This window comes from Pyxicephalus adspersus, chromosome Z (assembly GCF_032062135.1).
Source record: "Pyxicephalus adspersus chromosome Z, UCB_Pads_2.0, whole genome shotgun sequence".
Classification (NCBI taxonomy): Eukaryota; Metazoa; Chordata; class Amphibia; order Anura; family Pyxicephalidae; genus Pyxicephalus; species Pyxicephalus adspersus.
Genome location: NC_092871.1, coordinates 7,212,762 through 7,236,163, shown reverse-complemented (window position 1 = coordinate 7,236,163; position 23,402 = coordinate 7,212,762). Strand labels below are relative to the sequence as shown.

Here is a 23,402-nt window from a genome sequence, read left to right as displayed (position 1 = left end):
CATCAGTTGTCAGGATGGCCGAGCGGTCTAAGGCGCCAGACTCAAGAGAATAATCTCTTCCCTACCTCTGGGTGTTCTGGTCTCCGAATGGAGGCGTGGGTTCAAATCCCACTTCTGACAATAAGTTTTTATTTCCTTAACAGATATTATATTGTAATTGCTTAATATGTGTCAAAATAATTATTTACATAATCTCATCTAGTGACACTTAACTGTAGAACCAACTCTACCAAAGTCCAACTCTAGCCAGACCTGGGCAAATCCTAAAACTTCTGTCATTATTATTTTTTTGGTATATGTGACTATTGAATAGATTTCAACTTACTATCAGGAAAACAAGACTTAACTTCTTCTTCCCTCTTGCATGACCTCAATATATGTTTGTGCTGTCAGTCATATAAATACTTATGCTTAAATGTTTTGTAGGTTTTGAAATGGATGATGGTATTGTAGCAGAAATATGATTCCACACTTACTACTCAATGATTCAGAGGAATAACCCAGAGAAAAACTAACTGATTAGTTGTCAGAATGGCTGAGTGGTCTAACGCGCCAGATTCAAGAAGATAACCTCTCTTCTCTACAAAAAAGTCCATCTCTAGTCAGAACCTGGGGAAAGGTTAAAACTTTAGTCATTATTAGTTTTTTGGTATATATGACTCCATTGGATAGATTGCACAGCAATGAAATTTGAAATTGGTTCAAACATTTGCCTTGGCTAAATATGGTTTTGTTTCCATCTTGTTCCTTTTACAACTCCCTTCCTTGTCCCTGTAACATTCCACCAGCTGTGTATTAGGAAGCAATAAAACCTGCAAACCATTGAAAACCTTTCTTTTCCTAAAAACAATGTGACTGATATTCATCCTAGTACACATGTGCTTTGCCAACTGGTCCAATTCCCCAATAAAGGCCTTTACATTGTTATTCATGGTTAAAAAGTGATAAGAATTCCATTACCATTTGTTTTGTTCATTTGTACAAAGGACTTAACTTCTTCTTCCCGTTAAGGTGATCTCCTATTGATCCAAGATCAATTTTTCCCTCTTTCGCATCACTTCTGTTTACAGCGCTGGAAGAGTGTAACAGACTCAATTTAATGTGTGGTTAGATCAATCTCAAAATGTTATTGTTTGCACACAGTTTATATAACAGGTCAAAGGCATGATCAATGCATGATCACATGACTACAGACAATTAGCAGACATGACAGATGTCCTAGTGGTTCTCCTAGAACAAGATATGTTTGTCAAAGTAACAGATATATGGCAGTAGGGAGGAAAGGAAGCGTTTCAAGGCAAAAAGGGGGGAAGCGGACGCTAGTTTACTGATAAGAAGAGTACAACTAGTTTCAACATAATTCAATCATCTACAAAACATACCAAAAGTACAAAAATAATTACCGTATTTTTCGGACCATTAGACGCTCTGGACTATAGGACGCACCAGGTTTTCCGCACGGGAAAACAAGAAAAAAAAAATTCATTTGATTTCCCCTGAGATCCAGCGTGCGGCACTTGTGCCCGCCCAAATTAAATAGTATAAATAACAATAAATAACCTTTATTAAAACAAAGACATTAAAACTAAATTACACCCCCCCACTATAAATCAGTGAAATGGCTTTCATTGCCAAAACTGTACACAATACAGCCTGTATCGAACGGTCGTTCATCGCGCATGCTCAGAACATACACGATCACTGAACGACCGTACACACACGATAGATGGTCAACGATCGTCTCCAATCCGATCCGCCGGTCCAGTCGTTCATTTCCAACGACTATCCTCGTTCCAACGATAATAATTGGAAGTGTGTATGTAGCTTTACTTCCATTACAATAGTCATTCTTCAAAAAGACTGATCAGTGAACGACGAGTGCTGCACACACTCCAGATTCTCATTTGATATCAGCCTTCAGGAGATTATCGGACGAGAATCATCTGACGTATGTACGTACCCTAAGGGTGACATTCTGCACAATCGCCAGCAATGTAGGAGGAAATCTTCCCACTGAAGGGTTCCTCCATGTCAAGAAAGGCTGCACTAGATTATTGCCTGAGGGGATCACGAATAATTGTGGCAACAAACATCTAGTGTGTGTACTGAGCTTTACTGGTAACTTTATCTCATGTTTACCATAAAACAAATAGACAACCATCAGGGTGTCTCTGCTTGAAACAACACTGATCAAAGTAAATCTCTGAAAGGAAAACCATTAGCAAGTTCAGAAAGGAAACTTCCTAATCACACTTCATAGAAGTTCTTGGAGCCAAACTTTGGACAATGGCTTTCCTTAACACTCATTATGCATTTAACAAGTTTTTGTTTCAGCACAAAAGAAAAACAAACAGTTGAATAAACAAGGTAGGAAAAAAAAGATAAAGGAACTCACAAAGAAATCTAGCTCTGTACAGATGTTAGGTTAGTTCATGATAATTTTGGGGGAATATCTAGCATAGGTACAGGAGTTCCACAACCTCATTAAATGATTTGCAGAGCCATTAGAACATTTTTACCGTCCCTTGACCCAAGCAAATTACTATTTTTATTATAGGAATGGGGACAATAAAGCAAGATCTGAAAACCTTTTTTATTTGTATTAATCTCTGCAACTTCATGGTGAGCCTAATAATATCCAATTGTCTTAAAACAATTTTTAAAACTAAACAATAGACAAAATGTTTAATAACTATTATTCAATTAAGTTTATTTTTTTCACACTTTCTTTATAGGAGTGATAGTGATGCTTGGTTCTGCTGTAAAATGCCAACAGATAGAAAAATCCCCCCCAGTCTGTGTCTTCGCTCCTCCAATGACCTACTAATGACTTAATCACTCATATCTACGTCACACACACGGCTCCAAGAATTTTCTAGAGCTGCCCCGACTCTCTGGAATGGTCTTCCTCATCCTATTCGGCTTGCTCCTACTTTCTGCTTATTTAAAAGAGCCCTTAAAACCCATCTTTTAAAACTCACCTACCCGTCTTCTTCTGTCTCTTAATCCCCTACTACTTACCCACCATTCCATATCTCCCTTCCTATTGTGTGATACTCTTAAGGTGCGTACACACTTCCAATTTTTATCGTTCCAATCGAACGACGAACGATCGATTGGGCAAAAAATCGTTCGTAAAAAAGTAACCAACGACGCCGACGAACGAGGAAAGTCGCTGGAAACGAACGACCGGACCGACGGATCGGATTGGACGACGATCGTTGAACATCGTTCGTGTGTACGGTCGTTCGTTGATCGTCCATGTCCAGAGCATGCGTGATGAACGAACGTCCGTTCACTTTCCTGTCGTGCACATAGTTCCTCTATCGCTCAAACGATCGTATCTATTGTGTGTACAATATCTACGAACGATCGTGTCGTTACCTCTATGTGCAGGATCGGTGCTATACGATCGTTCGTATATATCGTGCAGGAACGTTTGTCGTTCGTTTTCCGACGATAATAATTGGAAGTGTGTACGTAGCTTTACTCTCTACCTCTTAGATTGTAAGCTCATTGGGGCAGGGTTCTTTCCATCTCCTGTGTCACTGTACTTGTCTGTCACTTGTAATGCCTATTTGTATATGTACAGCGCTGCGTAATATGTTGGCGGTATATAAATACTGTTTATTATTAATAACAGCATTGTCACCGCAAGTGTAGCCTTAATGAATATTTTAGATGGAAATGTATGCATGTAAACCTATATATCTGGTAAGTTTGACACAATACATGCTTGCATTTAGTTTAAAAAAAAAAATTTAATAAAAACAGTTCTAACCCCCCAGCATTGTTGTCTCTGGAGGTTTGGGCCTTAATGTACAAAAATGCACAGCGAATGAGTCACAGGCTCAGCAAGAATCTGTAAAGATTGTAAACTGAATTTCCCCATGTAAGGTTTTGCTGACAGCGGGCAACGAAGACTGTTGGATAGAAGAAAAAGCCCATTTGAAGCCTTTACTCAAAAACAAGAGTTTGGAGGCTGGCAACAATATCCTTGCAGTTAGTGAGTTGTCAGCCTGCTGTAAATATATATATATAGTATAATATTTCTTTTTAAAATATACACTAAGCTATGTATGTGCAGCTCAATGCACATTTCTCAGCATACCTCAGCGCCACAATGATTGAGCACCCATGTGCATGCAAGTCATTCCAGCTCAGTCATTTGAGATGGCTGAAGGTCACAAATCGTTTATTACAGGAGTTCCCAGAGAAACAAAAAAACAATGAGTTCATGTGACAGCAGACAGTATCATATTTATATTTATATCACTTTAGGAGCTCATATTCACAGATTTTTATATGCCTTTGGAACCAGTAAGCAAAATTCCTTTATATTTAGAGGGTACACATGACTGGTGTAGTCAGGTGAGATTGGTGGTGTGACTTTTCAACAATTTTTATGTCCTGGAGGACTGTATGCCAACTCTTTAGGTACAAGTAAGAAATAAATAATAAACAAAAAGCAGCGTTTTTGGCATAAAAAGATATTCAATGATGATTCTCATAAATACCAAAACAAATTTGTTTCAGTGGATCACAATAAATCCTTGTGGTCTACACGGTAACATTTAGGCCCTAGGGGCACTATACATATAACATCTAGCATATTGCACACATATATAGCCAAAAGTATTATACCTTTGCGAAATGAGGTAATTGGTCGTGTTGACTGTAGTACCCGACGCGTTTCGCCCTTCTATGCTTCTTCAGGGGTAACGGTGTGTCAACGAGTTAATACGCATACAGTTATTACATCTAAGTTAATAAAAATATATGTGGATATTAATATTTCAATAAAATATCTTTAGATTCCTCAACTGTATATTTTGGGATGTACACTGGCTGGTTTACTAGTGCAGTGTTTCCCAACCTTTCTTAGTCGCGGCACATATTTTACAATTAGAAAAATCCCACTTACATTCTACTTTGGGATTAGTTAATTACAATGTGATGGATCTTATCTTCCCCGTACACCCTAAGGGCTGGGTAAGAAGTCCGAGACCTCCATATTAGAATGCATTTGCTAAATCTGGTGTTTCCAAAGCCCATCAGAAGGACAATCACATCTAAAGCATTGGCCGCCTGTTTCACAGCCAGACAAGTATCAGTTCTTGTGATCAGGGATGTCATTACTGGTGGGTAGAAAAGCAGCACCCGAGGGCATTGAAATAATGGTGGAAGGGGAGCACCTAATCACACCAAACAAAGAAAGGTCAATGAGGGGGCAGAGGTACAACAAAAGACAAAAACAAAACAATAGTGTTTAATATTATTATTATTATAATTGAGTGTTTATGTGTGTGAGAATAAAAGCTTTGGCTGGGCTGGAGCAATAAAAGGACAACTTTGCAAATGAACTACCAAAAGAGAGATTTATTCATTTATATAGCACCAACATATTGTGCAGCAATGTACAGAGTACATACTCATGTGAATGTCTCTCATAGGAGCTCACAACCTAATGTCCCCAACATTGCATATTTTTTAAATAGGCTTTATATAGCACCAACATATTACACAGCGCTGTACATTAAATAGGGGTTGCAAATTACAGATAGATACAGACAGTGACACAGGAGGAGGAGAGGACCCTGCCCCGAAGAGCTTACAATCTAGTCATTAATATAGTCTAAGGTCAATTTGGGGGGGAAGCCGAATTAACCTAACTGCATGTTTTTGGAACTCGTGCAAACATGGGGGGAACATGCAAACTCCATGCAGATCCAAATCCAATCCAAAGGTGCCCACAAATACCTGGAGCCATAGGCACCATAACCCAGCTGCCAGTAAAGAGCCTGATTTATGAAAGCTCTCCAAGGCTGGAGAGGATACACTTTCATTAGTGAACCTGGGTGATCCAGCATACACGAAATGGATCCAGTCCAGGATTGAAAACATTTGCTAACAAATAGCAAATTACTTTAAGGGAAATCCATTCCAGGTTTGCTGGATCACCCAGGTTCACTGATGAAAGTGTATCCTCCCCATCCTTGGATCAGGCCCATTGTGTTCAATGGAAGATCTGGATAACGACCAAGTGTGCATCAGGCCAGCACCCAACATTTCCTACAGGGTGAAAATGACTACACGACCCTATTCCCCTATTAAAAGGTATTTTGTTAAAAAAAAAAACTCTTTTATTACTATTATCATCTTGTTTTTATATAGCGCCGACATATTCTGCACAGCTGTACAAAGTCTATAGAGGTTGACATCATCAGTGGCCAGCCAATGACTGAAGAGGAGGGCAAAAATGGCAGCTTTGGGTGATGGATCTGTCATCGTTGCAGGGAACTTAAAGGGAAGCCTGTTCTTTAATCAGCAAGCATGCTGCCAGTTATGGCAAAAGCTCCCCCTCCCCCCCATCAACATGAGTTTAGTTCTACTTTAAGACTGCGTACATATTGTTAATGATCATTTCCTGCTATAAAAGACTGACGGATGAATGAGTGCTGCACACACAGCGCTATACTGTTCTATAGAGGGGGGAGGGGGAGAAGGAGCTAGCGGCACCCCATTGTGCTCTTCTCCATTGACTTGTATTGTGTTGTGTTCGTTCTCCATCGGTCATTCATGGATTTGCTCAACAGTAAATCTAGAAGTGGCCTAAATTTGCTGCCTTTATCAGATCCTTTTGTAGGCACTTCCTGTTATATGGTGACAACACTCATGGGTGTAATGGTAACAAAGGTTTTCAAGACTACAAGGTTATCCTTTTAGAATGTTGTTTCGGTCATTTTTTCCTTGTCCAGCAAGTAACTTTTTTTTGCACAGCTGGTTACATTTACCTTCTCGCAACATGAGGAAACAAATGTTCAAATTACAACCTACCCCCTGGTGTTCCATCTGCCTTAAGCAGGATCAGTCTGGAGTTCGGCTATTTCCGGAAACCGCTTCGGCAATCTCCGCCAACTATCGGCAATTTCCACCTTTTAATTTATTCAATAAATCTATCGCTGACGAATTATACTTTATTTGCTCACTGAAGCACGAAAAAGTTTTTGTTACCTAATGAGCGGAATTTGCTGTTTTAAAATAATTATCGGCTATTTGCCGTGACTATAGGGCTAGCAGGAACCCGAAAACGCTAGAAGATCCTCGAGTTGTGATAGTGGAGCGCGGGGAGGACGCTGCTTTGTGATAGTGGAGCGCGGGGAGGACGCTGCTTTGTGATAGTGGAGCGCGGGGAGGACGCTACATTGTGATAGTGGAGCGCGGGGAGGATGCTGCGTTGTGATACTGTAGTGTGCGGAAGGATGGAGGAGGCTGCGTCGGGATGATGGATGGCAGAGGAGGCTGCGTTGTAATTTTGCAGCCCAGGGAGGACGGGGGAGGCTGTGTTGGAATATTGGAGGATGGAGGAGGCTGTATTGGAATTTTGGAGCCCAGGGAGGACGGGGGAAGCTGCGTTGGGATGGTGGAGCGCGGGAGGATGGAGGAGGCTGCGTTGGGATGGTGGATGGCGAAGGAGGCTGCGTTGGGATGGCCGAGGATGGAGGATGCTGCGTTGGGGTGGCGGAGGACGGGGGAAGCTGCGTTGCAATATTGGAAGACAAAGAGGGAGAGGATTCTTGTAATGCTGGAGGATTGGGAGGGCTGCGGAGTATTTGTTGTCATATTATGGAGGAGCAGCTGGATCTGTAACGCTGCAGGAAGAGAAGCAGATTCAGCAAACAAGTTATTTCCGTAATTTTTCTTTAATGAAAGCCTTGGGACATAATATTTCATGTTAATATGCACATTAAGCTCCTAATAATTATTTCCTAGCCCTTATCAGCACGTCTCTAAAATATTCTCAGCTTTCAATTTCTTTTATAACACTTTGGGCCTCTATTTATAAAAGAGGGAATCTGGCATTCTTTCAAACATTCCCTTGTGGGAATCTTCAGGTCCGTGATTTTCAATGGCAGTAATGGATTACCACCAGGGAATATCAGATTCCGTGTTTTAGAAATGGAGCTCATTTTGAGATTCCTTTAACATCTGGAGAAAAGAGTTTTCATAATAAAGTAAACAAGAGAAGGGACATCGAGGTGTCTCACACAGAAGTGTCTTACACGTCCTCCTTATGTACAATGATATCTAAATCTCCTAATGACAGCAAGCACAGTGATCAGTTCACAAATATTTTATTGATGATAAAGAGTTTAAATTTAATGTTTCAAACTGAAAGATAAACTTTTGTAGGAGAAGGTAACTTGGGCTTCCCAAAGCCATGCCAGCTTATGAATGATTGGATAGATCCTGTGTGAGCAAATTATTATTATTAAACAATTTATATAGCACCAACATATTACGCAGCACTGTACAATAAATAGGGGTCGCAAATGACAGATAGAGACAGTGACACAGGAGGAGGAGAGGGCCCTGCCCCAAGAGCTTACAATCTAGGAGGTGGGGGAAGTATCACATAATAGGTGGGGGATATGGAATGGTGGGAAGTAGTGAGGGTTTAGGACAGGGGTCTGCAACCTGCGGCTCCGGAGCCGCATGCGGCTCTTCAGCCTCCTTGTTGTGGCTCCCTTCGGCTGCCGCGGGGAGATCTCTGATGGGGGATCCCCTTCCTCCCAAGACACTGCGGAGACCGGAAATGTATGAACCTCTTTTCACCCACCTGGTGTGCACATAACCTGACATGGAAGCAGCACTAAACCCAAAACTATACAATGCAAATGCTAACAGAGAACAATGTATAGAAGCAAATTGTGTTATCCGCTTTAAAGACCAAATGTGTGTACAACTGAGAATTTGTCTTGCTCGATTTTGCATTTCATTGAGCTTTTAAAATGTTTGCATACCAATATTTCTTGGTTGTGTCATACAGTCGGGGCGAGTCCTCCTTTTATTGTCTTGGTAGGTAAACAGCCTCCTGTGTATTTGCTTGCACTGTTTATTGGTAGCTGTAAAAACTGTGAGTAAAGCATAAAAATAGAATGGAGGATGTAAGCTGGTGTGACTGTGACGCTATGACGCGTTTAGATATAGCGCTATGTAGGTCAGAAGTTATCGCTTCACTTTTGGAAAACTTGTAAAGTAAAATTTGTCAGTGAATGAAAATTTACTACTAATGATATAACAGCAATGTCGTACAATGTCTCAACCCAGAAATTTTTGTAAGCTGGGTGGTAAGAAATTCTAGGTGGGTGGAAGCCGCTGAATTGTGACCCAACTCATCAGTAAGCACCCAAAAACAGCCGGGTGGTTGCCGAAAAGTGCCGGGTGGTGCGCCCAGCTAAAAGGGTCTGGGGAGAACACTGTCGTATTTTAGTACCAGTTAACACTTGTTACAGTTTGCTTTAATGTGTGTTGCATTAAAACAGATAAAACCCCTGCTATACTTACCTGTCCCCCTTCCATTTCCGTCAAAGGGCGCTGCCATCTTCTTCCTAAATGAGATTATCAGCCTTCTTGATTTGCAGAGCTGAGATGACATAAAGCAGAACTAAAGCAAAAAAACAAAAAAAAACCTCACACTCTCTTTTAGTTCTGCAGACCCCCGTTTTCTCCCGGGCTGTCCATCTCCGTCATGGAATCCACCTTTGTCACCACCATATTTGTCCGTTCACTTCCTTCTGGCTATGTCACCGGATCTTGCACTGCACAGGTACAAGTTTGGGTGATGTAGCCTGCTCTAAAATGGGGAACAAAAAGAGTCCCGATCTCGCTGTGCTTGTGTGAGAGCGACAATTTCTTTTCCCATTACAGGAAAAAGCCCCTTCTGCTCCCTCACCTTTACCTTCGCAGATCCATTGATCCCTCTAGAGCTTTCCTGGAGCAGGTTCTGCGTCATCCCGGTATCCTCCTTTGTCCTGCGCAGAGAAAGTTCTGGGCACCGCCAACTTCTCTCTTTTTCTGTCTTCTCACGTCATCTGATCTCACACTGCGCAGGCGCAAGATTTGGTGAAATAGGGGTAAAAAAAAGAGTGCCGATAGGGGTAAAGAAAAAGCAAGCACAGAAAGAGCAGCCAGACGCCTCCAGCAATTTTCACCATTCCTTGGCGCGGTCAGGCAGGTAAGAATGCTTATTTTAGATGGGACATCGCCTGTCCCTTTCCTCAATATTTCCTGGCCTGATCACTAATTTTTAAAGTGGAATTTGAACTCCACTTTAAGGCAGCCCATTAATCATAAAAAGATGCCAATGCACCAAATAACACTCCTCTTTCTACGTGCCGCACACAAACCCCGCATACTGCCATGCATGTTTCTGCAACGCATACATTTGTGTTTCAGATCGGAACATCTGTGCTTCTATGTGTATACATTATCAGGCTAATTGTGTAGTTACTTTGCTGTTAGATAAGTCATGCAGTTAACTTTTCTGTATTTTTTTTTGCATTACCTTGGCTGGGATTTTATCAGATGGGTAAGTCCAATGTGGTGTGTGATTTTGCTATAATGTATTTGTCAGGAACTTCAAGTCTTTACTTTTTGCTGTTCTCTGTTCAGTTCTTTAATTTCATATGGGAATTGATTAGTGACCTTTTTTTTTGTAATTGGGCAATGCATTGTATCAAATGAAACCCTTATGTCTTTATACATATAGAAATATTTAGGTATGCAGAGTTGTCACCCAATGCATGCTGCTAAGGCAAGGAATGGTTAAATATGACAGCAAAAAGCTCAGCTATTCTTAAGATGGTCATTTTACCTTTTTGCATTTGTCAGTACCCTACCAGAAATGCAAATATGCTATATGGCCAAATGTTGGTGGACACTTGGCCATTCCCAGCCGATCTTTCAGGTAGGATATGGAAAATGTGAGTGCTGGATTTGGGAGTAGCTGAAGCAGATAACAGTAACATTGTATCAGGTAATGGACACATTTATTATGTGAGCTCAGATAAGGTTCTGATCATAGTTCACATGTGACATCTGTTTAAATGGCAGTTGGCAGCCATCCCCTGTGGCCCAGATTCCAGTACCGGTGACACGCTGATAACGGGAGCCTTCAGGGATTAGGCAGTCAGTGCGGGTCAGGACGTGACGCTCCGTATGATTGGAGCTCACATGCTTCCAGAGATAATTAGGCCGAGTTGTGTTTAATCAGGTTCCCTTCCCAGCAGATGATGATGTTGTTTTGTTTTCTTTCCATCTTTATATATAAAATGTTGTTCGTGTGCAATGATCTGACTTTTTCTCATATGTCATGCACTCCTAAGATCCGGCATTAAAGGGTTCTATTCACTCTTTACAAGTCTGCATGGATAAAATCTGAACATTTTGCAATGTACAACGAATCATGTTTTAGAAAAATACCCTCATGATCTCCAGTTAGTGATTTTGTCTAGGCTGAGATGTTATCAGTGAGCTGTGAGAAGGGAAGGTATTGCCCAAGTCTCCTTTCTCTGGTGAGCAGTCTGCAACATTGAATAAAAAAAAAAAAGGCTCTTGGTTATGATACAATACTTTATCATATTTATTGTTGCCATCTCTTGTCTGGAGTACTGTAACCTCCACCTTCCTGGTATTCCACTATCCCGACTCTCTCCTCTACAATCTATTATGAACGCTGCGGCCAGACTCATCCATCCTTCCCACCTACCTACCCCATGCACAGCCTCCCCACCTACCTACCCCATACACAGCCTCCCCACCACTCCTCTTCTGCTGTCTCTTTGTATTTCTCTTCATTGGCTTCCATTTCACCTTAGAATGAAATCCAAGCTCCAATGCTTTGCTTGCAAGTCCCTCCACTGTTCTTGTCCCACTTACCTTTCTGACCTGATAGAAAAATACTCCTCTAGCCGCTCTGTTTGCTCCTCCAATGACCTACTAATGGCTTCCTCACTCATAACCTCATCACTTGCACGGCTCCAGAGCTGCCCTAACTCTCTGGAATGGTCTTCCACGTCCAATTTGCACATTTAAAAGAGCCCATAAAACCCTCTCTTTTCACACTCACCTACCCATCTTCTTCTGTCTCTTAAACCCTCACTACATCCCACCACTACATACCTCCTCTCCTGCTGTGTGCTGCTCCCCCGAACTCTTAGATTGTAAGCTCTTTTGGTCTTCTCCTCCCGTGTCACTGTCTGTATCTGTCTGTCATTTGCAACCCCTATCTATTGTACGGTGCTGTGTAATATGTTGCCGCTCTATATAAATCCTGTTTAGTAATAATTGCTGTCCACGTTGGGCTCATATTTTCTTTTAGCTCCTCAGTTTTCCTTTTGCTGATTTTTGCCTGCCTAGTACACTTCTTACTTTAGCATATAATTCACTTTTAGCACCACTGTGTGCTTTGCTTTCCTTCCCACAAGCCATGTTTGCACAGATGGTAATGCTAATGTCCTGAAAGCATTCTTTTCAAGATTGTGTTTGACTTGGAGAGAGCTAAATGTCAGACCCATGGACCAACACCCGGGATTACTTTAGGGTCTACTATTCATGTGTTGGGCAGTGATGACCAATGCATTCCCAGGGCAAGAACAAGACAAATTGCCTCCTGTCCTATGGCTTCAGTTCACACCAATGTGCCATGATGGTCTGCCCCCCGCCCCCCCCAAATGTTATTTTTTTGCAGTATGCTTTATAGTGTATCCCAATATACCAACCTCTATCAACCCATTTAACATGGGGGAACCGTAGGTTAAATGCCCCTACTTGTCCCCTGAGACCACCAAACTCCTTGTACACACTCTTATCCCTTGTCTAGACTACTGTAACCTCCTCCTCTCTGGTATTCCGCCTTTATTTTTTTGCAAATATTTAAAATTCTTAACAGTATTGTTCTAGAAACTGTTTTAAAAACAGGTCAGCAATGATATCTCTCAGTGAAAGGTCCACTTTATGGACTGCTGAGATAAGATATCATCCACAGGTAAAGTGCAAAACTCCTAAATCTGCAGTGTGGGAAAGATCAGTAAAACGCACTGTGTAAGAAATCGGAATACACAACCAGCAACATGCGCCCTAATATTCAAATATTAATTTTGTATTGATTTTATTTTACATTCTCTCTCATTATGCCAGATTTGACCATTCAAATACAAATGTGGTAGAAAAATGCATTTGTATTTGAACAGCTATTCACATGTAAATGGCAAACACAACCTTGGCATGCTTTGCCTGCAGTTCTAAAGCATCTTATTATGTGCTGCACCTAAGGAAATGCATTGCAGGTCACGCACAGCCTCTGAACTGTCATCTGCACTACAAAGGAAAGTCATTGGGATTTTGTCTGTCATTTCAGGTGTGCTTTAAATGTATGTTATTTGCAGGAAAGCAACAATGGGAATATGAAAAATAATTCTATGCTTCACAGTTGGCATACTTCTGTGAATCTGGGGTGAATCTTAAACCGATGCATTATGCCATTTAACGCTTCTGAATCCTACTTAACTAGGGACAGCTGCTAGGCAGCAGAAAACCTAATTTGCTAGTAAGAATTTTTGTAATATTATGACTGGTGGTAAAGCTTTGGAAGATTTGATGCTGATTAAGGGTATGGGGTTTCTTTTTATTCCTAGCAGTACGTGAATGAAGAATCAAATAATTTGGTTACTTGGATTGCACTTATTCTTAGTTTCATCCTCTTGTATCCACAGATCACTGGCGTCATCCTGCTCACAGTCGGTGTCTGGGGAAAAGTCAGCCTGGAAGTCTACTTTTCATTGCTCAACGAAAATGCCACCAACGTTCCCTATGTTCTCATTGGCACTGGAGCCGTCATTATCCTATTGGGCACCTTTGGCTGCTTTGCCACCTGTCGGGCCAGCACCTGGATGCTCAAATTGGTAGGAGATTTTGATTCTTTGGGAACTGTTAGCGTGCTTTGTTAGCGCTCTACTGACAATGACATCAGTTTGCTTCTAAGGTCATTTAAAAACTCAACAGGTAAATCTGACCTGTTGTAAGTGGCTTTTGCACTCCTATAGACTTGTATGTGAAATGTAAAACCCATTTAAACGCTCATTGGAACAAAAAGAACATATTCAATACACCCCTGTAATATGCATGTTTTCCTAAGTTTTATCCCTTAAAAATACAGAAATATACCTGTTAATTTGAGAAAACAAAATCATAACTTCCTGTTTAGGTTGACAACTCAGTGCTTTGATTGCACTACAATTCCAAGAAGTGTTGTCAGCATGCCTTGTTCTCTCCTGGACTGCAGAAACTGCGTCTACCTCCCCTTTCTGCATGCATGTAATATTTTCTTCTCTTTTTTTTTTTTGTTTTTGTTGAAAAATAATGAAAATATTTTATTTTATTTATTTCTTTTCATGGCATTTTATTATTATTATTATTATTTTTAAAATTAAAAATATTATACCTAATAAACAGTGGTGGCTCAGAGGTTGCCACTCTGGCCTTTAAAGGGTCCCAGGTTCGAACCTGGCCAGGACACTGTCTGCATGGAGTTTGCAGGTTCCCCCGTGTATGCATGGGTTTCCTCCCATAATCCAAAAACATGCAGTTAGATTAATTGGCTTTCCTCAAAATTGACCTTAGACTGTAATAAAGACATATGACTATGGTAAGGACATTAGATTGTCAGCTCCTTTGAGGGACAGCTAGTGGCACGACTATGGACTTTGTAAAGTGCTGCATATTATGTTGGTGCTATATAAATATGGTATAATATTAAAAAAAATATATATCAATTTGAACTTTGAATGACAGATCCTGTTTATGGAGACCTCAGGGGTTTCCTGTGCTACCAAACAAATCAAGTATAGATAGCACTCAGAAATGTTCACTCCTAAGCTCTATCTGTGGTGTTGGTGTTTGGAGCTGTCACCATATTCTAATAACGTCCGCATAAAATGAACTTTCCCACCTCCTTGTTCCTCCATTTAACCTCCTTGCTGTGTTCTTTCTCCCAAATCTATGATTTGGTTACTCTGACACCTTTAATGTACTCTTGGACCTTTCATTGTATAAATAATACTTTGTTTGTTTGCCCGCAAGCATCCAGGATCTGTCATAATTCCAGAAGTGCTCAGATCAGAGCGCTTCCCGGATCACAATACAGAAAGCATAGAATTGGGGTAAACATGATCACTGATCTTCTGACCCCCCAGAAGACTACATACCCCTTAAGGTTAATCATACTTGTGTTAAAGGCGGACGGCTGGAACTGGTGGTCTACCAAAATGTAATACTGCACTCCAGGCACAGAGATAATAAATCACCACCAATGCATCCAAGGGGACTTCACCAAACCTTTTCCCTGGTGGAAGAGCACAAATATGTAAAATGCTTTTCTATTCTGTAGTATTCACTGTAACCTTCTCTGGGGGAACCTTGACCCAGTTTATGACATGGAGGGGGTTTACATATTTAAGCCATATTGTGTACACTGTATTCAGTTGTGAATGCGCTATATGTGCACAGACAACAGGTGGAAACATTCAGTTCTATAACATGACCGGCTTGAAATTCTACATTCCTGACATTTGTACTACACCAGATTGCATTCCCGCTTGCTGCAGGCATTTTTTTTTTTTGTAAGCAAAACTTTGGAAATAATTACACGTCGTCACACATGTTCTGTCTGTAATTTCTGTAAAACTTACCTATCCAATCATTTCTACCCCCCTCTGTAATATCTACAAATTACAGTCAAAAGCAAAAAATATTTCTTTATTAAACCAATTATTTGTTGCACATAAATTCTAGCTCCAGACTTGGCACCCGAGTGCCCATGCCTTGCCTTCTGGAGGCCATTTACTACCCTCCAATTCAAAGTTTGTGTTATTGTTGTGATTCCATCTGAGTGGGCTTTAGGTAGCTGCCATCTGTCCTGTGATTCACCCCCTAGAAATGCAGAATATCGTACATATGTGCAATGATTTGCGTCTTAGATCTGTAAATGATTACATAATAATAGATTCAAGTATAAAAATTGGCATCAGATCTAATTATGGGGTACCAGGCCTTAAATACCTGGAGGCATTAGTTTGAGAGCTTGTTGTAGTGTGATTAATCCCCTTTATATTTTGTAATATCTTCTCTTTTTTTTTCTTTTAGTACGCAATGTTTTTGTCACTCATCTTCCTAATTGAGCTGATTGCCGCCATTGTAGGACTGGTTTTCAGACATGAGGTAGGTAAACATTTTCTTAACAATGATTCTTCCATAGAACGTATTATTGTTAGCTGATACTCATCTGTCTCTATATAGGTTTGTTCATTGTCCAGCTGCTCTGATGTTATTTTTGTTTACTCATTTGTATTGAATTTTATTTCACCTTATTTTTTCAGATCAGGAGCAGCTTTGAAAATGGTTACATGCAGGCACTGAATCAGTACAACTCCACCGAGGATGAGCAGAGCCGAGCTGTGGACACCATTCAGAGGACAGTAAGTAGCATCTGACCGTTCCTCTGATTCTTCTCTCATTCATAGAAAGCATTGTCACCCAGCTCTGCACCATGGCCAGGAAATTCCAATTACAGTTCTTAAACGAGCCGGACCGCTGTCACTCTGTAATATATACAAATGACGTATTAATTACAAATGCCTTTCCCGTTTTATATTAAAGTGTTTCCCAAACACTTTAATATAAAACCCTGGGAACATTCGATCAAAGTGGAAGATTAGTCTCCTATAGACTTCAATAAAGTTTATTCCTAGCATTCCTAGTTCAGCCATTTTTTGCAAACGGAATTTGGGCACATTTATTCATCCCTGGTTTTATCCCTTCTATAATCAATCCAAAACAAAGGTTTTAGCTAGATAAAGAAAGGGTTAAAACTAGAATCGTGGTTAGATTGGGGTCATGAAGGGTTGAAGTTCATGAAACCCTATTGAAGTTTGTAGGGGTATCTTCTCCTTAAAAGAATAAATGTTCTTTGGGAATTTTCTCTTCTGAGCCAATGTTCATTTGCAAGATACAGGTAGTCCCTGGGTTACAAATGAGATAGGGACTGATGGTTTGTTCTTAAGTTGAATTTGTATGTAAGTTGAAACAGGTACATTATTTTAATGCAATTAGGACAGATGTTTGTCTCAACATAATATTAGGCAGTGTGATATCGGTTACTGTATAAAATCCTCACTGTAAGTTAATCACAAAGTAAAAAAACAAAGCAAAAAAAAAAAAACTTTATGGAGTCTAGACATTTATAAATTCTGGAGCAAGCTGTGGTTTGAAGTGCAAAAAGTAACAACTGCAGAGTTTGCCTTGGTCATTAAAGAGTTACAAGAGGCTGCAGAAAGAGCTCCATCCTTAAGATCACCCACAGTATCAGCTATGTTTAGCAAAATATTTATTTTCCAAGTCATGCAAACTGCCCCCCTTCTCCCCATCAAGCCTCTGTCCTGCACACGAGCCAGCAGGGAAGCACTGTTATCTAGAAGTCGTCTGTATGTCAGATGTCCTTAACCTGGGGACTACCTATTTACTAATTACTCAGTGAATTGAAAAGTCTGAAAACTTCATCAGCTGGAACTTCCATGTAAGTTTAAAGAAATAGGGAACCTTGTAAGGTGGAAATTCAATTTGAACCCACTGCAGGATTGGATCACTAGTTGAAAACCCCTATGTAGATGTTTCCTTTGAATTCCTGTTAGACACACAAGAGAAAGGAAGTGGAAATCTTTTTAGGAAGCCGTCAGCTGAACAGACAACTCCATAGGAAAAGTCTTCTTTACCTGTATCCCAATGACAACTGTTGTTTTGCATTTGCAATGGTCTCTGGGACAAAAACAGAGGGTGACTCTGACAGCAATAAAAACTTGACAGGTGTTCTGTTTTTCCCTTTCTCCATAAATAAAATAGGGCTACAAATTCATGAATTTCACAGATTGTTTAGCTGAGCAACAATTATTGCAGGTTTTGCAATGAGATTGTGATGTGTGCAACCAGTTTAACTTGTTCAGTGTGTGATTACTGCTTCATCACTTGAAGATTAGTATCATATATTTTATGTGTGTGTGTGTATATGTGTATGTATGTATGTGTGTGTATATATATATATATATATATATATATATATATATATAAAATGTATTTTACTATTCTTTATAGATACAAATTGTTACAATGTATTCATTTTTTATGGAGTCACGGTGCCATCTGGTGGTAGGCTCGTTTTTTTTTGTTTTTATTGGATTATACAACAAAATAAAAGAAAAAAAAATACAGGGTAGAGAAAAGATTGTACAATACATGTTTGCTTTGTGGCTAACAATTGACCAGCATGAAATATGGAGTTTTCAGTTCACAGAAAATTCTGTAGCCGTAAAACTCAAAAGTACAGCAAGTCGTGCAACACCCATTTTGCCTACGTAGTAGGTACCTGTAGCATACATGTATAGATATTTATAGAAGAATAAAAAAAAATACAAGACATATAGAAACAGACAAAATATTAAGGGAGGGGAAGGCACAGGAGAAAAGTACTCCTCTGTCTTCTTATGTCTCCCAACTGTGGTTTGGGGGCGTCACACCCATTACTGGAACCAAACCCTATATATCAGTTAACGCTATATCCGGGCCTATCTATCCATGGGATCTGTTTATCCATCTGTTTACCTTTGGGCTCTTTAACTCCAGTTCTTGTAGATTGTGGTATAAACATTAATTTCCAACTAATTTTCTAATTTAAAGTTCTTTGAAGACTGGCATTAGAAACCCCTGATGTATTATTTTTGTTGATATAACAACATCCATAGTAGTAAAAAGAAGTATAGATGTTAACCACACCTAGGAGTATTAATCAAAAAATCACCATAAATAGTATCAAATATGAAAAAACAAAAAGAAGAAAAGCAGAAAATTCCTGGCCTTTGTCAAATTTTATTGATATAATAAGTAGATACACAAATAGATAAAAAAGCCAATGTGATGGCATTATGTGGTCAACATGGAACTCATCATATAATAATGATCAGCTATTAGAAAAGCATTTTTATGTGTGACGCGTTTCTCGGATGAGAACGCTTCTTCAGGGGATAAATAACAGCATATCAGGATAAAGCACCCAAAATAAAATACCAGTAGATTTATATCAAAATGAAAGTTATAAACTCCAGAACAGCGTCGGCATTATCCAAACCTGTTCTGATATCGTATCGGCGTTCATCTACAGCTGACCAGCCACTTATCTATACCCATAGTAGTCCATACAGGTCGCTATAGAGCCTGAAGGTAGAAGTAACTCCAATTAAGGGTCCCTTAGGGCAAATAAAATGTACAATCTGCGTGCAACTGAAGTTAAGAGCTATCAAGTCAAATTTCCAGGTGAGTTATAAGTCTCCTGTTCAGGGGCATATTAGTGACCGTAGGGGGGAGTGTCGAATATAATTTTATATTTGATATTTCTTCTTTGCTCATGAGTATTTGTTTGGCGGTTTTATCACTTCTATCTCCTTGCTTTTTGTAATAATGTTTGTTTCATTGTTTTTAGGGCTGTATATCTTCTGTCACCAACATCATGGAGTCACGGATGGGAGTGGTAGCTGGAATTTCTTTTGGCATTGCCTGCTTTCAGGTGAGCGTGACCCCTTTGTAAACACAAGGACCAAAGTCAATTTTAAAAAATAGAGTATGAGTCTCTATTGCAAGTGAATGGACCCACATACATTGCATTGAAATATGGCAATTGGTTACTCCATTTCTGCGGAAATAATGCCTTTTGTTTTCTCCACATTGGCAGTGATGACCCAATTGTCACTTGAATGGTCTCCAGTGCACAAATCTACTATCACAATTATTACCCGGCAGTTTTATTTTATTGCCACATTTAAAAATCTTTTAGCTGATATTACTACTATAAGTTTGAGTATGAATGATGATTTTTTCGGGATGCTGCACTTTGTATGAACGCCTAATGGGCAGTGATATGTAATGAAATCATCCCGTTATTAAACAGAATCTTATCTTGAGGCTTGGAGCAGAATTTTTCTTTAGACCTCTTGTATACTCTGAACCCTGTAGGCTCAATAACGCTTTAGCCCAAATGGTAAAAACTATTTTGAGGTTTATTTATCAGGGGAGTATCTATTTTTATGGGTTTTTCTAAATTGATTTATTAATCTGATCATTTTGTTTTTCTTTGCTTTGTAGCTCGTTGGGATGTTTCTGGCTTGCTGTTTATCTCGTTACATTACGAACAACCAGTATGAGATGGTATAAATCTACTTATAGAATGATAAGGTATGATAGTCTCCTAGATTGTAAGCTCTTTGGGGCAGAGTTCTCCCCTCCTGTGTCACTGTCTGTATCTGTCTGTCATTTGCAACCCCTACTTATTGTACAGCGCTGCGTAATATGTTGGTGCTATATAAATTCTTTTTAACAATAGTAGTATAAGCATCTGTATAATTCTTTCAGTTACTGACCATGCCTGGCTGGTTGGTGGCAAATCCCTGTGTCTTTTTTAAACTGTAAGTGTAAGTTTAATTTTTTATTAGTAATTGGTCCATCCTGCACAATTTAATAAAAACCTTACAGGGAATACATTTTTTAGCAGTCACCAGATGCCACATTATCATTAACTAGCAATTATATAGTGCTGACATATTACACAGCGCTGTACAAAGTCCATAGTCATGCCACTAACTGTCCCTCAAAGGAGCTCACAATCTAATGTCCCTAGCATAGTCATATGTCTTACAGTAATGCAGTCTATGGTCAATTTTTAGGGGAAGCCAACTAACCTAACTGCATGTTTTTGGAATGTGGGAGGAAAGCGGAGTATACGGAGGAAAGCCATGCAAATATGGGGAGAACCTGCAAACTCCATGCAGATTCCAACCTGAGACCTTGCACTACAAAGTCTTCCCACAAACATATATAACCATATATATTTTATTATCTGTACAGGACATTAGGGCGTCACTTATTAAAAAATTAACAAAAGTAAAAATATCAAAAAAGCTTTTATTCATAAAACCAACCATATATAGGATATTTGTTGTGAGAGAGAAAACCTTTAATAAATTATATCTCATGCTCCAGAATTATAATCCTATCCTTGCAGTAACAGAAAAAGAATTAACCGTTCTACTCAACGTGTTTTGTGGTTTCTTAGATGCACTTCTTCAGAAGTTATATTTATGTAAGGGATCTGTAAATATGTTTAGTCTTGGAGCGGAGCCACAACTGCAGCCCTCCGCACCATCCGGCAAACAAAGTGCATGCAAAGAGCTAGGGAAGACAGAACGATGAACCACAAGAAATGAGCAAGTCACATGTACAATTCAATGTGATCAGGAACTTCCATGTTCATAGTTATGGTCCAAAGCTGGAACATAGCCAACGAGGGTTACTTGGTTTTGAGGGGAGCCAGATGTGTTAGGTGGGTCGCAGTGCCCTACATTCTGCTTCAAAGAAGCATTTTCAACTAAGCTTTGGTAGCACATGAGAAGACCACTGTTGCAATAATCGTCCCTTTAAAGCTGAGATGTTCTAGGCTTAGGTTTTGCTTAGTTCCTCCTCGTAGCCTTCATCCGTATGATAATGACTTGGTTCATTCTCATTACATTATCTTAGACCCAGGGACATCCTGGCTTTATCTATGCAATGCATGTAGATCATGGCTGGTGAGAGGGAGTGCTGTATAAAACCTCCTGATATAAAAAGGAAGCTGTGGTAGCACCCACACCTGTTGCTGAACCTCCATAAGTGATGCAAAAAGCAACAAATGAATGAAAAGGATGGCTAAGAAATATAGAGGCTGATGAGTAAAGGACTAGATGGATTTGGGCATCCTACAGCCAGGAAGTAAGGTGTTCTCTGACTTGCTGCAGCTTCTAAAGTACATTATGAAAAGCTCTGAGTGCAGTAAAATCAGACATTTCAGTACAGAACAGAACAACTGCGCTAGGCTGGAGGGCAGAAATAATTAGCTGGCCATGTTCCCTAGGAAGTCCCTCATTAATGGTGTTTCTGTGGTTCTAAATCATGGAACTAGTACTGTATAGCTTTGTGAATTTTATTCACATTGCCATGCAGGCCTGAGACTTGCACAGTTCTGTCACACACTACAGCCCTCTCCAACAGGTCACCAGATCTAATTTTTCTCTAATGTAGTAAATACTTATAGGCCTTGCCCCTGTGCAGTTTTTGACTGGACATTGAAAAGAAAAGTAACACAGTGATGAGCTCCGCCACCCTTTTCCCTCATTGTATCGATTTACAGAGCTGTATTTGTATCTTTTAGATTTGATTGTAGTATTTGCATTCATTTTACTTTTCCTATTTCAGGGAATTATTCTGTGAATCCTCGGATGAACACACCTACCCATCAACTTCCATCTTCCACATCAGGACCATTTTAAGGGAATCTCCGACCTTTTTATGTCTTTATATAAATGTTTTCAGCCTCTCTAAGGCCAGGTCAAAAATCTGCATCTCATCTGAATCTGTTGAACTACAGAGCTCCTTCTTTACCAGAATGAAACTTACAGAACCTCCATATTGTACCCACTGAACAAGCGCACTGGATTGAACAGAAAAGCCGTCTCCTGCCAATATGCTGCGGAGAAAAGCCCTTGTCATTGTGGGGAAGGAGCGATTATTTACAGAGGTCCAACTACACCCCTTACTATGTCACATCTATAGGTCTGCAATAAGCAATCCTCATTCTCCCTGCTGATTGGAGACTGCGAAAGAAGTTTGTTGCTTCTTTGCTGGATCTCCCCATACAAAGCAATTCCCTTTAGCATGTTGGCAGGTGACAGGCTTTTTTTTATTCTGTGGCTGCTCTCTAAAGAATTGTAGGACTGTAGGAGCTAAGCTGAACAGTCACAAAAGCAGCACAAAAGGTGATCAGAAAGTGCTGTTTTATCATTGTAAACTGTCACATTTCATATCTGTGAAAGTTGTCTTCTGATTGGCTGCCAGATTATATTACTTTGCACCTCGTGGGAGTAATATATTAGGTAATGCCTTGTAGCAGAGCACAGCAGGTGAATATAATGCAGCCGTTACCTGATACCTGCATTATATCCAGATTACAATGGAATACTTGCATCATTTTATTTCGCTTTACATTTAGGGGTGGGAACACGCATCACATTTATGGGAGCTTCGCTGCTCGAGGATTCTCCTGGCTTTACATTTTATTATCTGGGTTTTGTTGGATAGATGATGTCCTAGTCTGGCAAACCAGATCCTTGCTGTGAAATTAAATTTCTCATTTTAGTTTATGTATCAGATTTAGGTAAAAAGGGACAAAACACAAATGCTACATAGTTAAAGTACATTTTTGAATCCTTGAAATGTGCTGAGTGGAATTATTTTGCTTTACTTTATCATATGGAACAAAACACTACAGCTGCCCCTCCATTGATCAAAACGTTCTTCATGCTTCATTTCTTGAATCTACTTCAACACTAAAGGTATATACCCAGGGCAACTCTGCTTTTATTCTGCTTTTGTTTTTTTATTTTAAAGCGAGCCTGCAAATTGTCAAGTAGCCTTCTTTCCTATGTGGCTTC

General features: G+C 39.9%; 1 protein-coding gene and 1 non-coding gene across 2 annotated transcripts; both read left to right on the top strand.

Annotated features, from left to right (window-relative positions):
* Positions 1-8: 8 nt before the first annotated feature.
* Positions 9-120, top strand: TRNAL-CAA (transfer RNA leucine (anticodon CAA)). The gene is made up of 2 exons: positions 9-46; positions 75-120. It is a non-coding gene; the product is annotated as a tRNA-Leu (tRNA).
* A 12,151-nt stretch (positions 121-12,271) lies between these two features.
* TSPAN6 (tetraspanin 6) lies at positions 12,272-22,307 on the top strand. Its single transcript, XM_072430669.1, has 7 exons — positions 12,272-12,286; positions 13,479-13,745; positions 15,985-16,059; positions 16,218-16,316; positions 19,367-19,450; positions 20,026-20,115; positions 22,168-22,307. The coding sequence occupies exons 1-6, from the start codon at positions 12,272-12,274 to the stop codon at positions 20,092-20,094; spliced, it is 609 nt and encodes a 202-aa protein (XP_072286770.1). The 3' UTR covers positions 20,095-20,115; positions 22,168-22,307.
* The last annotated feature ends 1,095 nt before the right edge of the window (positions 22,308-23,402 follow it).